Here is a 14,076-nt window from a genome sequence, read left to right on the forward strand (position 1 = left end):
TGACACGTTATTTCTGATTTCGTTTCTAAAAATGTCTCTTATAATTAACTAATTAAATAACATTTTATCTTTACTACTTGAACAACTAAAATTCAGCCTTAATGCAGTATCTACTCCAGTGATTCTCAACCTTTTTTTTGTTGCGGCACACCTTTAACGATTTCAAAATTTGACGGCACGCAATGAAAAAAAATTAGATTAAAAGTTGTTTAATTACCTATTTTACACTGTGCTAAATAGTTTGTGATAATGATTCTGAATGTGAAATAAAATAATATGTACTACAAAAGTACATTTATTAAGGGATTAATTATTTCTTTCGACCAATTCTTATTAGTTAGTAACAGTTATTTATTTTTTTGCTAGTTATTAATTGTTAGCTTGTTTTCTATAGTTATTAACTGTTAGTTTTTTTGTGATTTCTTGTTAACTAGTTTTCTTACCAATTATTAATTGTTAGCTTAATTTTTGTTAGTCATCCTTTGTTAATTTGTTCTTTATATATATTTGTTTTTTTTAGTTACACTTTGTTAATTTGTTTGTTAATTGCATAGCTTACTTTAATGCTCTTACAAGATGTTTTAAAATTGTGAGCCACATACAATTTAAACACTTCCATCTCAGAGACAAGACAATCGCCGGTTAAAGCGTGGAAAAATTATACAAATTATAAAAAGTATATATATATATATATACACACACATTATTGATAAGGCCNAATTAAGTTTGGGTGCTCTAGTTAATAAAGTTTTGTTATATTGTAAAGTTACACACACACACGCATATATATATATATATATATATACTTATATATGCACAATTTTCTTTAATTTAAACTTTACTCATAATAAAAAAAAGCATAGTAATTTTTATTGTATCATTTCTAATATTTGGCTGCACATTTTAAGAATATGGCGGCACACAAAAGTGCCGCGGCACAGTGGTTGAGAATCACTGATCTAATCCCTATACTCCGGCAAAGCTAATATTTAAGTATTATCAAATAAAGGATCACATCATTTTTTTCACTGTTTTATCAAGTAACGCTCTTCATGTCTTCATGACCACGTTTGACGACTTTTTCACACTTCCTATTACCATTGTCACTGTTTAGAAGGTCCAGGATAATACCAGCACTTTTTAATAACATATTTTATTCAACAAAACAACATCAACAATGGTATACAATTAACAAGCAGACAAACATAACATCTTACATCCAGATCTCGTACGTAAAGCCAACTAATCTAGAAGTATTTGGGGGAGGTTATCCAATGGATGCGCGCATGCGCTAACATTTTAGTTTCAGTTCGTATTTCCAAAAGTTTCACTTCGGATTTTAACTTACCACACCATGTTAACAAATATAACGCATAAAACAATAGTAAAAACGTCCTTTTTACCATGCATACAGATACAATGCATAAAATAATAATAAAAAGAGTTATATTTTTTTTATCGTCTAGTACCATACACTTATTAAAGGATGAAAATTTAAATATTTAAGTTCGTAGAAATAATTAAATGGCATTTCTCAGCGAGATATTAGACTGGGATGAATTGTTTTATTTTTAAAACTTTTTTTACCATGCAATTTAATAGGTAAAAAAAATACAGGACAAAAAAAAGCAAAAATGTAACTAAGAGTTATTACAAAATTTGTCCAAAAATAGCACATGCCATGCTAGTTTCGCTTTATATTTTTACTAGCGTACAATTTTAAAGTATTTTATATACCGAGGAAAAACGTCTGATCTAAACTACCAGAATATGATGTAATTTATCATGTTTCTGGCTCTATGGGAACACCAAAAAGCTCGGTAAAGTTTGGTAAGGATTTCTGTAAAATGAACAACAAAGTATGGTTTTATTATACATGATAAAATTTGGTAAATGTGGTAAAATTAGGTAATTTTATCACATTTTCTATAAAATTTACTTTTCAGTTTTGTTTTTTTACTTAATATGTGATAATGAGAGCTATAATTTTCATAACCAGAATTTACTGTAAGGCGTTACTATATAAACGGAAAAACTACCAAATGAATGGTTTAAATGTCGTATATTTGGTTTCAATTACCAGAACTTCCGTTTCGATACCATAGATGCTATAACCATACAGAGCGGAAAATTTACCAAAATTCCTTTCCCGTGTAAATTTAGATTTTTATTCTTTTTCTGATCAAATTTCTCATACTTAGTACCAGTCTGATCTTTCGTATCTGTATTTGTTTACTGTTTTCTCTTTTAACAAGTTTACATTAATGCAAACTATTCTACAAAGGTTGGCCATTTCGTATTTTAATATGTCTCAATCATATAAAATTAGGTTTACTCCGAGTATAGACTATAAATTTTTAACACATAAATGTTTTTTAATTACTGATGTATGTAGTTGGCATATATGTACTCAAACACTAATGTTCCATTAATGATTAATTTAGGACTACGGAAATAAACAGATGTAAGACATGCATTTCATCCAAAGATATCAAAGCTTCCCAATGAATACATGAATAATAGCTATAAAATATCCAATTTACAACCATGGTCGTATGCATACTTTATCTCAAATTTTGATTATTTATGTGCTGTGATCAAAACCTTTACTCTTTCAATGGATTACATGCTTTTGAAACCGTGTATCCTGATAAATAATGATATGATTCGAGTTTCAGCAAATACTAGACATCTAATAGCCACACTCATGTTGGTTGAAACGAAAAGGGAAGGATATATTTAACAATTTTGTACTTACACAATGCATCTTATAAGGCAGTTACTTATACATTAATACTATTTAAATCAATATACGTTTATTGAAGTAGTTTTCATAAATATTATATGTTTGCATATTATGATAACATTATTTAAATTATTTCCTTAAATATATATATTCAAGTTCAAATATATCTATTGTCAAAACGTAAAGCGTCAATGTAAATATTTTACAGCGTTAAAAAATTTATATAAATTTCTAAGCAAATGATATATATTTCTTTAATAAATAATCACATTAATATTTATTTCTATGTCAAATATCTCAGAAGAGATCTCTAAATAGTATAGTATTTATTATAGTTTCAAAATAATATAATTCTGTTATTGAAGCACAATTGAAGAGTTAAGTATAAAAAATATTTAGTAAAAATGTAAGCATATTCATATTTCTTGGTTAAGCAAACATTTAAAAAAAAATGTTTTTTTTTTTAAATTTTTTCGAAAATACTTAGACTTCCGGAGAAAAAAAAAGATATGTTAAGCGACAATATCATGGATATTAATTTTTCCACAGGAAAAGTCCAATTATATTGGATTAAATTGTAATAACTTTGAAGTGAGTTAAATCACATTTTTTTTGTTATCAAAATAGCCTAATTTTGTGAATTGAGTCAGAATACTTTTTGTCTCATATGCCGGATAACTTAAGATATTATAAAAATATTTTGCACAAAAGAAAAAATTTGAACTCGATTTATAAAAAAAAGGAATGGAGGGGGGTCGCATTTTAAAGCAAATACCCATATATATATATATCAAAAAATGATTATAAATTGTTCTTAAGAAATAATTCAGTTCAAAAAGTAAAATTAAAGTAACGGGGATGATAAAATGACCATTTTTTAAATATACATATTTTTAACGAGGTGGAAAATGCTTTAATTAATTATAATTAAGAGATTTGATAATGTATGGAGAACTATTTTAGATTTTTTTAACTATATATATTGTTCACCACCGAATTTATTTGAAACCGATTAGACACGAAAGAATGAGTGCCATATATTTTTGAATTTCATAAGAAAGATTGTGTGTCATATTTTCCTAAAATACTTACTTATACCTAGAAAAATAAATTATAAAACACATTGATTTTGTTGAAAAAAAAATTTCACTAAAATGTGAGACGTTTGAGAGATAACATTAAGCATAAGGTTTTGGCCAAACGTTATACGAAATAGGTATTTTTAGGTGTACCTTATTTTTTTTTAAACATTTTCACGCATGCGCTATGAAGCTCGAATAGCGTTAGCGTTACAATTAGCAGAAATCTGTAATCTCATGCAAAAGCTCAGAAGAAGAAAAAAAAGAAATTTGAATGGGTAACTGAATTTTATAACAGTCGTTGAGCAGCCGACCGATTTTTTTTTTTTTTGGAGGGGGGTTACGACTACTAATGTTCAACCCCATAACCTTGTAATTTTGAACCCAATCCAGAAGACAATGAAAAATAAATATTTCGTCTACACACGCAATCTGTATAGCACGAGGGGCGGAAAAACACCTATTTCTAAAATCTGTCTTAAAACCCGCATAAAATTCCTTATAACAATCTTTTTCAAGTGTATAATGTTATGTTATACTGTTTGGAGAAGGTAATTATACATTTGGTGTTTCTAACACTATTTAGCCTCAGCTATGCAAACCCTCTGTAAAGTCACTCACCAAAATTGGTCTTAAGGGAGTGTCCTAGGAAACTTCTGGACAATCAAACATGTTTCAATTAGCATTCTGGTTATATGTTCAATTTCTTAATACCTTTTGTTAAATAAAGAGCAAACTTTTTTTTAAATCTAAATATCGAAAAATTAATGATTCCCAAATTAGGTGATTATAATTTCATTTCTAAATACTAATTCTTCAATACTGATAATTATATACAACGAGCTGCATTTAATTTACAAATATAATTTAAAATATGACCCACTGTTAATTTTCGAGCCTGTCACCTCTGAAATTTAGGAACACCTCCCATGAAGGCATAGCATAGCGTACAAAATCGGATAGGGGGAGTTTTGAAACTTATAAAAAATTGAATATAAATTGTAGATTTTATTATTGATGAAAAAAATCTCTATAATTACAGGAACAAGTTATCAATGAACTTATATGTAGGTAGTTAATGTAAATTTTGCGAACTATTTGTGTTTCCTTTATCTAAGCCAAACAAATAGCGAGTATTTGGAACAATTTTTATAGATAAAGTGCTGTTTAAAAACGTTTGGAACGCTGTCCGCTAATAAGTATTACTAAATCATGAAATGTGAAACATTAATCAGTAAGAGAAAGTATTCTTATGTTTATTTTTGCAACCACTTGTATGTATTAATCATTACGGCTTCATTACATTTATCTTGTATAAAATTAATACACTTTATTTGCGCTGCGTAAAGATAAAAACGGAAATACATTGAGAATTCCCGTCTTTGGAATAGTTTTAGTTCCCATTCTGATGAAGGCTGCTCTGTGACGTAATATCGATATCAGCTGATCGCCTCTCGACACAAACAGAAACTTTAATAACCTCATGCCGTCTACTATCAGTTTGTTTTTCTTTCATCCGCTCCGTAGTACAAAATTTATTAATGGAGAGTGGTTGATCGTGTAAGCTTTACTCTGGAAACAGTATGTTTATGTTCATTACTTGATATATTTATTTATTGTTTAAAGTTCAACACAATTATTTATCATAGTTTTTTTTAAAATAGGAACTTGGACTTTTTCTACTGAACTTCAAAACGATTGCAATGTGAACGATTTCAGAACTTTTAATTAGGTTTTACTCCTATAATCATGTACACTAAAAAAAACTTGCGGATTGAATTGTGCAGTGAGAATTCTAAGTTCAACGATGCTTATTCTTTCAGAAGAATACGTAAAATAAATTCAGTAAATGCTAAAACTGCAACCAATGGAAATTTTGTTTGGGCGAACAAACAATATTTTAAATCCCCAGTTTGCGAAACTTTTGAAAATGGTCGTTTGGTAAAACGTTCTTCTAAGCCTGTCGAGCATCAATCACTTAGATTTAATAGAGTTAATGAACATATTGCTGTTAAAAATGAGAGTGAAATAAATATTTCAAAGAAAACTAAAAAAGTGTCTTTCCAAGACCACAATAATTATAATCACGATATTGAGATGAAGAGAGAAGAAGAAATTGAATACATGGATGTTGTTAGATCAAAAAATAAAATCACAACTCCAGAGAAAAATGTACCTCGGAAACGGCCTTGTATTAGTAACATCGATTCCTTCAATCGACATCCAAGTAATGTTTCTAATTTATTCAATTCTTTGAATGATCATAAAGATAATCTTTTGATCAATAAGCCACAAAAGAATGAAATTCAATCTCTTAAACATAATGGTCCACAAACTGTAAAAATGGAAGAAAAATCTAATAAGCCGCAGTCAGTACTAAAAGAAAACACTGGTTTTGACAATATCCAAGGTATGTCATCAAAAATCAAATCTCTTTTGAACATACCTGTGAACAGCAACGAAAAAAATGATTTAGACAGGGAAACTAAACAGGAAAATTTTATTCAATTCAGTTTATTCAAAATTCTATTCTATTCTAAAATTCTATTCAATGCTCTATTTCAATTAATAAGAAAGAATTTATCAGAGTATACTGCTGAAGTTTCTCTGCAAAATAGCTGGAGAACAGAGAAAAATTCTTATGCTCTGATCCAAAATAACAATCGACAATCTTCTTCCATGAATAGAGATTTGAATGAGACAGATAAGAGCCCTTCTTTCGGACATGACAAAATTAAGAGTCCATCTTTTGGATATGAGAAAATTAAGAGTCCTTCTAATGAATATGAAAGAATTATGAGCCCTTCCTTAGATGATTGGATTAAACAGTGGAAACAAACTTGGAGACAAAGAAATTCTGATTCTGAAAGTGTAAATAAAAATACCACGACTACTAGGAGCAATTTGAAGGAAGATAAAGAGGACAACAAGAACACTTCTAAAGCTGTCAAGGATTCTGGAAGAGAAGAACAAAACAAAATAAAAAATATCTCGACAGTATATACTTCTGCAAGTAATGATAGATATGACAACAAAACTGATTCTGCAACGATTAAGAATTGCTTAAGTAAAGAAAGTCGAAGCAGCAAAGATATTTCTGAAACTAATGAGAATTTTGTAAGAGAAAATAAAGTTACAAGCAAAGATAGCTCTCCAACTATAAAGAATTGTGCAAGCCAAGATAGACATGGAAACAAATATGGTCTTGCAGTAACAAACAAGTCTACAAGTAAAGACATCGAAAATAAGAAATATATTCAGAAACCTTCGAGTGCTACATCGGCTGACCAGATCTACTCTGAAAAAGATGCTCTGCTTTGCTTGCAGGTGACTGGTCAAAATTTGACCTCTGATTTGACTGTGAAAAAAATAATGTTGGAGTATGTTAAGTCCCGAAGACCAGAATTAATGAAGTTGATTCCACTTGAGAATTCCAAAAGTGAAGAAATTCCATATAGCTGCGCAGCAATCATGATTCTTTTGCAGTAAGTAGAAGCTTTATTTTCTTGTTATAAGCACTTGTTTTAAACATAAAATTTTTTACTCAATTTAAAAATTTTCTTAAAAAAATAGTTCTTGATGAATAATTAAAAACTTTTTTTTTTATTATTGTCACTTTTTGGTGAAATTTTTGTTAAATTATTGAAATGAAATTTTTTAATTTGTATAATTAGTGTGATTTAACTGTAAAAATTTCCTTGATCCAACATGAAGGCAAATACAAATAAGGTGCGTAGCACAATTTTTTATTTATTTAGAAATTACAGAGTATTGTTATTTCTATTTTAGTATTTAAATGTGCCTATTTTGACAGTTATAACAGCATTTTTGTAAACGTTACCATATCATACCTCCTTGGTAATGAAATCTTGCTCTGAATTTAAAAGTTTTTTCTTTAATTAAATGATAACGAATTGAATATTTTTAAATAGTTCTTGATTATTAATCTATCAGGATATATACGTATACAGCGTGAAAGGTTTCTTGAATCAAGCTTAAAGCTTTTTATGTTTTTGTGCACATTTTTTTAAAAATAAAGTCAGTGTTATTTTTAAAAAAATATTAAATGCTTCCTTTATCCACTTGCTCGAGCGGTTCTCAACCTGTGGGGTGCCCACCCCCCGTAAGGTGGCGCAAGCACACTAGAAGGGTGGCGTGAAAATATTCTAGAGAAAATATTATTTAAAAAAATTGATTAACTGACTGAAAAGAAAGCACACATACGATAGAAAACAAAATACATTTCGACTTATTTAATAACTTATTAAAGTAAAAAAACTTATGAAATTGAAACTTAGGATGGGTGAGCCAAAGGTGGCCATAGATAAGCTTTGAGGATTTTACCTAATTTTCTGATTAAGTCTGAGTGGCTAATTTTTTTTTTTTTTTTTGCAAAATTTTACACTTATCTCTAATACATATCACATATACTTTTGATTGTAAAATAGAATTTCATTTATTCTATAGTACAATTTCACAATTTTAGCTTTTGCCCATACTGTGGCCCATATATTGAAATCACTTTTTCACTTACTCAAATCATCTTTAGAAAAGACACTTGGACTGACAAATTTTTTTTATATATATCATTTACATTGATAGTTCTCGTGTGACGTCACTAGTGATTCTTTTGAGTTAACTCATTAAAATAGATCAAGAATTACTGATTAATTCTTTTAAAACAGTTCACTAACCATAACTAGTAAGTAAGAGTTAACACTAACCATATTGGAGTTAACTAACCTAACCCATAACTAGTATTAAAATAACCAAATTAAGAAAATACCAGAATCTATCACAAAAACAAATTGTCTTCTGGTTTCGCCACTTGTCGTGAAGTCTATGAATACTTCTTCCTCATCAATCATCCTTCGGGAGTTTTATGAAATAGATCCCTGACCCACTCGTAATTTGCTATCAGTTTGTCGTCAGCAAGAAAATACTTTTTTTAATTATTTACCAGCAAGGTTAAATGATGTTTCATGAAATGCTCCGAAATCATGGAAGGTGATGATTTGGTTGCTATTTTTCGAATGGAAAAATAGATTGATGAGCAATTTCGTAAATTATGTTGGCAGGCCACAATGGTTGTTTTTTTAACAAACTCTATTAATGCAAATTCACCGTAAGCCAATTCCTTCCTATTTAATGCAGAATTATTTTTGTGCTGCTTTTAAGAAAGTATAAAATTATCACTGCTGTATTTAGACTTATTATCAACCATTATGCAAACATATCTATTAGCACTTATTCTGATGTTTTATGACTCTACTTTTTAGATTTTTCTTTTTTTACTTTTTAGAGCATATTTAATTCTGAACTTGTTAACTGGAAATTTTTTTTAGCGCTCTTCAACTTTGAGCATCAATATCAGCTGGTAATTTTTATTATTTTCTTTTTTGGGGGGAGTATAACTGCATTTTCAATTTAAGTGGAGATAAAAATTTCAGTAAAAATTTTAAATCAATTAAGAAATGTTTAATAAACTATTGCAGAGAGGCAATAGTTTATTAAACTTGTAAGCTACTTTTAATTCTCTTGGTGAAGTGATAACGTCTATCATGTTTCTCACTTTATCAGAGTATTGCTAATAGCTGGTATCAGGTTTAGTAAAAAAAATTTAATTTTTTTAAGTAATGTATTTGGTTATTGTTTAAGCTTTTAAAATCCTTTCTTTTTATAGAAAGTTTTTTTTAAAGTTTAAATAAAAAAAAAATATTTAAATGATGTTACTAAAATAATTTAACACACTGTTAGAGTTTGATCAGTCATACAGAAAGAAAATTGAAATAATTGATTGACAATTTTCTAAGTACATATGTGGAAGAAATCTTCCATAGAATTAGTTTTAGCTCTCTTCTTAAGATGTAAAAGGGATTTTACTTTTGCCATGTAATCCTATGGAGAGTAATATGAATGCAATTTCCCCATTAGTTAGTAATTAATATTTTTGAATATTTATTTATCTCATTTTATTTGTTGAAATGGGTTAAATTAAAACTATTATCCAAATTTAAATATGAGGTTGTGAGTATTTTTAAAATTCAAATTTTATAAATACTTTTGACCTTAACTTTAAAAATTAGGTTAATATTGGTTACATAGAACACATTTCAAACATTTAAAAAAAATTGTCTTAATATATATTTCTTCAGGCTAACATAGGTTAAGTATGACACGTGGAGATGAAAATATGATAGCTAGATTTGAGAGAAAAATACTGCGAAGAATTTTTGGTGGAATAAGTAAAAACGGTACCTGGTTTAGAAGATCTAACACGGAACTTTACAAAGCATATAAAGAACCTGATGTCATTAAATTTATCAAAATTTAAAGGATTAAATGGGCAGGCCACATTATAAGAATGGAGGATAGCAGGACAACCAAAAAAGTTTTCTGTGCCTGGCCAACAGGTACAAGAAAAAGAGGACGACCAAACCTAAGATTTTTAGACTGCCTTGAAAAGGACCTACAAATTATAAAAATAATAAACTGGAGAACCTTGGCTAAGGAAAGAATGTCTTGGCATAGGCTTGTTGAGAAGGCCAAGGCCCATCCTGGGCTGTCGTGCCAATAAGAAGAAGAACAGAGGTTAAGTAGAATCTTTTTTCTGTTTAAAAGGAACCCCTATGTATACTATGGGACCTTTCAACTCTTTTATCACTCTACCTGATATATTTATTAAGAAAATATATAGTGATTAAAACATACTGTTTAATATACATATTTTATTTCAGATATCTTTTCTCTTCATGTCAAAAAATATCAAGCTGGAAAGTAGCCTTGGAAATTATGGCTCTTAGCCTTAAATACAACTTGAAACGGTTGAAGGAAATGTCTGAGCAATATTTTGCAGAAAATCCCCCAACTCTGCAGAATGTGGAAGAGATCATTCACAATGCATGTTACTTAAAGGTAATGTATCATTTGAACAATGCAACTAAAGTTGAAGGTTTATCATTGTATCAATACTTGTGCATTACTCCTCTGTCTATGGAATTTAAATACATACCTTCTTCTTGCATTGTTTTTTCCAAACTTCTATCTGAATTTTGCATACCATTGCATCCCGTGAACCATGACTTTTCAGCAGCGTTTAAGAAAGATATTAGAAATGTCCTTGCGTTTGAGGCGGTGAAAGGGACTTATGTTTTGACGGGGATTCAAATTAAGTTTGATGTGCATTCTTTAGAAAGAGTGAATATTGAGTGTACAGTTTCGAAAGGGAATCAAATGATTATTTCTGATGAAAAGGAAGAACGCTTAAGATCTTTGATAATCCTTAATTTCGGTAAGGACGTATTGGTTCAGCCGTCAGAAAGAGTTAAAGTTTCCGTCATGATCGAGGATATTCAACCTCGTATTTGTAGTGGAGTTACAAATCTTAAATGTGTGCAGAATTCAAATGGGTGTCATTTCACAACAGAATTATCTTCAAATGTTTCGCCATGTTTGATTTTTATTGAAAAACTTCTTTATACTGTGAGCTTCTGAACAAATTAACATCTCCTAAAAGGGATTCTATGTCTTTACAATTCATCCCATTTGTTTGTTATTTCAACAATTTTTTTAAGGAAGTGATGTATTTTTAATTGATGTATTTGTAATGGAGTTACGAACCTTAAATGTGTGCAGAATTCAAATGGGTGTCATTTCACAACAGAATTATCTTCAAATGTTTCGCCATGTTTGATTTTTATTGAAAAACTTCTTTATACTGTGAGCTTCTAAACAAATTAACATCTCATAAAAGTGATTCTATGCATTTACAATTCATTCCATTTATTATTTCAATTTTTTTAATGTAGTGATTAATTTTAATTACTCATTAAAATATTTTGATTTGATTTTTGATTTGTTATTTCCCAGTAAATGTTTAAAAAAATGTACAAGTGTCACCCTGCCACACAGAAAATAACAAAATATCTTAAAATTTCATTGCATTTCCCTAATCTCATTTTTTGCTGCTAATGCTGATAAAATTTCTAATCACCCCGAAAATCTCAGAAAGCTCTAAATATATTTGTACGTTTCTTTTTATAAAGTTAACTGAAATTTTACTCTCTTAATTTTTGTCTAAAAATAAATAAAAAAAAATTTTAACTTATTCTTACATTTTTTATAATATTACATGTTTGAAAATAAATCAGTCTTTCTTCTATTATTATTTGTCTATTATCTTAAGCTTAACATTAGCAACTAAAAATAAGATTGATAGTATGTGTTGTCTAAAATGGACTGAAAGACACATTTTTTTTAACTGTTGTTATGGTATAGAATAGTTACATATGATCAAAGAAAGAAAAATATTTAATAAATTTTTAAACCGGAATTAGAAATTTAAAAAAATTATTTTGAAATTTTTTTAAAGTTTTTTATAATTGTATACTTGAACAAATTTACATCATATGATATATTAATTAGCTGCATTTTAAATGAGTTCTGTGCTTTTATGTTGCATAAAATGAAGAAAAAAAAGTTTAACGAAACTTGTAACTACACTGTCTGAATAATTAGTATTAATATATATCATTGATTTATTTTCCCTCTCCCATATTCTTTTAATATGGGGAAAAATTTATTTTACTTAATCTTACTTTTTTCTGTAGACTTGATCTACTATAGATTAGACTAAAGATTCTTTTAGCTCTACTTCAATCAACATTAGCTTCTCAATAATATAGTGTTCTTTAAAAGCTAAATTTCATATTCTTCCAAAATTTAGAGAATAATGCAAGAAATGGAGAGGGGACAGTTGCAGAATATTTCATAGAAATTTCTTAATCTGTACCCTATAAAATTTTTCTATTTTACAGTGATTAAAAAAATTTGTTTTTCAATTCACTTTATTATTCTCGTTTAAGAACCTACAAGTCATTGCCTAACTTGTTTGTAAACTTAATTTTATAAGGAATCTTTTAAAATGTAAATCAAAAATCTTGTTTAACATTTATTCTTGTTTAACATCCACAAAAATATTTTGATTATTTTATTTATTTATTATTTTTTTTTTGGAAAAACTTAAATTTATGTTTTGATTTTATTTTTTGGGTGACTTAAAAGGAAACATTTGATGATGTTCCTCGAAAACCTCTTCAGTTAAACTAATTGCTTCGCAATCACTAGGAAACATTTTTTCAATAAATATATTACAAAAATCTACAAATTTTTAAGAAATCCGAAATGCCTAGCAATAAACAGAAAATTATTATATTTGCCCGAAATAATTATTTGACAAAATTTCTCATTAACAATGCAAAGTGTTCCCTTTTAAATTCTTTTTAATAATCTGTCTAGTTCACAATTTGTATTACTTTATATACTTTTTTATGTTTGCTTTTATATGAAACTTTAATTTGTGCAATATATTTGCACTATACATAAAAGACTGATTATAGTGTCATTTTGAGTTGGTGAAATGAACTTTCAAACTTATAATGTTCAAAATGTGCACAAATTGCTGCGCATAAAAGCTTAAAAATTGAATTTTTTCAAAGTACTGCAGTAACGCAAGAGATATGCTCTAGAATCAGAAATGTTATCGATACTCTTTACTGCATTACTTTATTTGGGTGGGATCTTGGGAGGTCAGGCTTCACTGTTTAATGTTGCTATCTTTTCAAGATTAGGGATGGGACTTCAAATTCACTCAAAAATTCTTGAGTGGTAAGTATTTACTTTTCATGGACACTTTAACCAAAGTAGTAAATTACTGCATTGAGATGCTTACATGTAAGATGCATTTTGCATTCCTTATATTTTTGTAGGCTGTTTGGGTGCAAAGAAATGTATTTATGAATTTACAGTTTACTGTAATTAATTCCTATTGAATTTCTTTAGGTGCTTTGAGTTAAAAAATTTTATGAGTCAGTCTAATTCATTATTTATCACCCTTTTGGAGTATAGTGTAAATGTCACCAGTAACTATCGAAATGCATGTATGAATACAGCTTACCAAAATGAAATTGTATTGTTATATTGAAAGTTTTTGCATCTAAGGGCACCATAGAATGGAATCTGAGGACCTTTCTGAACTACTATTTATGATAGTATCTTCTAACTACAATTCCTTATAGTAGAATCTAAGGGCATTTTAGAAGTACTATTCATTATAGTAGAACTTAAGGGCATCTCTGAACTACTAAACATTATAGTAGAATCTAAGGGCATCACAGAACTACTATTCATTACAGTAGAATTTAAGAGATATTTCAGAACTACTATTCATTATAGTAGACTCTAAGAGCATCA

At 28.5% G+C, this 14,076-nt stretch overlaps 1 protein-coding gene across 1 annotated transcript; it reads left to right on the forward strand.

The window, feature by feature from the left end:
* The first annotated feature begins 5,308 nt into the window (after positions 1 to 5,308).
* LOC107456670 (uncharacterized protein DDB_G0286591-like) lies at positions 5,309 to 11,922 on the forward strand. Its single transcript, XM_016074601.3, has 3 exons — positions 5,309 to 5,406; positions 5,490 to 7,310; positions 10,563 to 11,922. Exons 2-3 carry the CDS (start codon positions 5,575 to 5,577, stop codon positions 11,317 to 11,319), a joined length of 2,493 nt encoding a protein of 830 aa, XP_015930087.1. The 5' UTR covers positions 5,309 to 5,406; positions 5,490 to 5,574; the 3' UTR covers positions 11,320 to 11,922.
* Positions 11,923 to 14,076: the final 2,154 nt, after the last annotated feature.

This window comes from Parasteatoda tepidariorum, chromosome 2 (assembly GCF_043381705.1).
Source record: "Parasteatoda tepidariorum isolate YZ-2023 chromosome 2, CAS_Ptep_4.0, whole genome shotgun sequence".
Classification (NCBI taxonomy): Eukaryota; Metazoa; Arthropoda; class Arachnida; order Araneae; family Theridiidae; genus Parasteatoda; species Parasteatoda tepidariorum.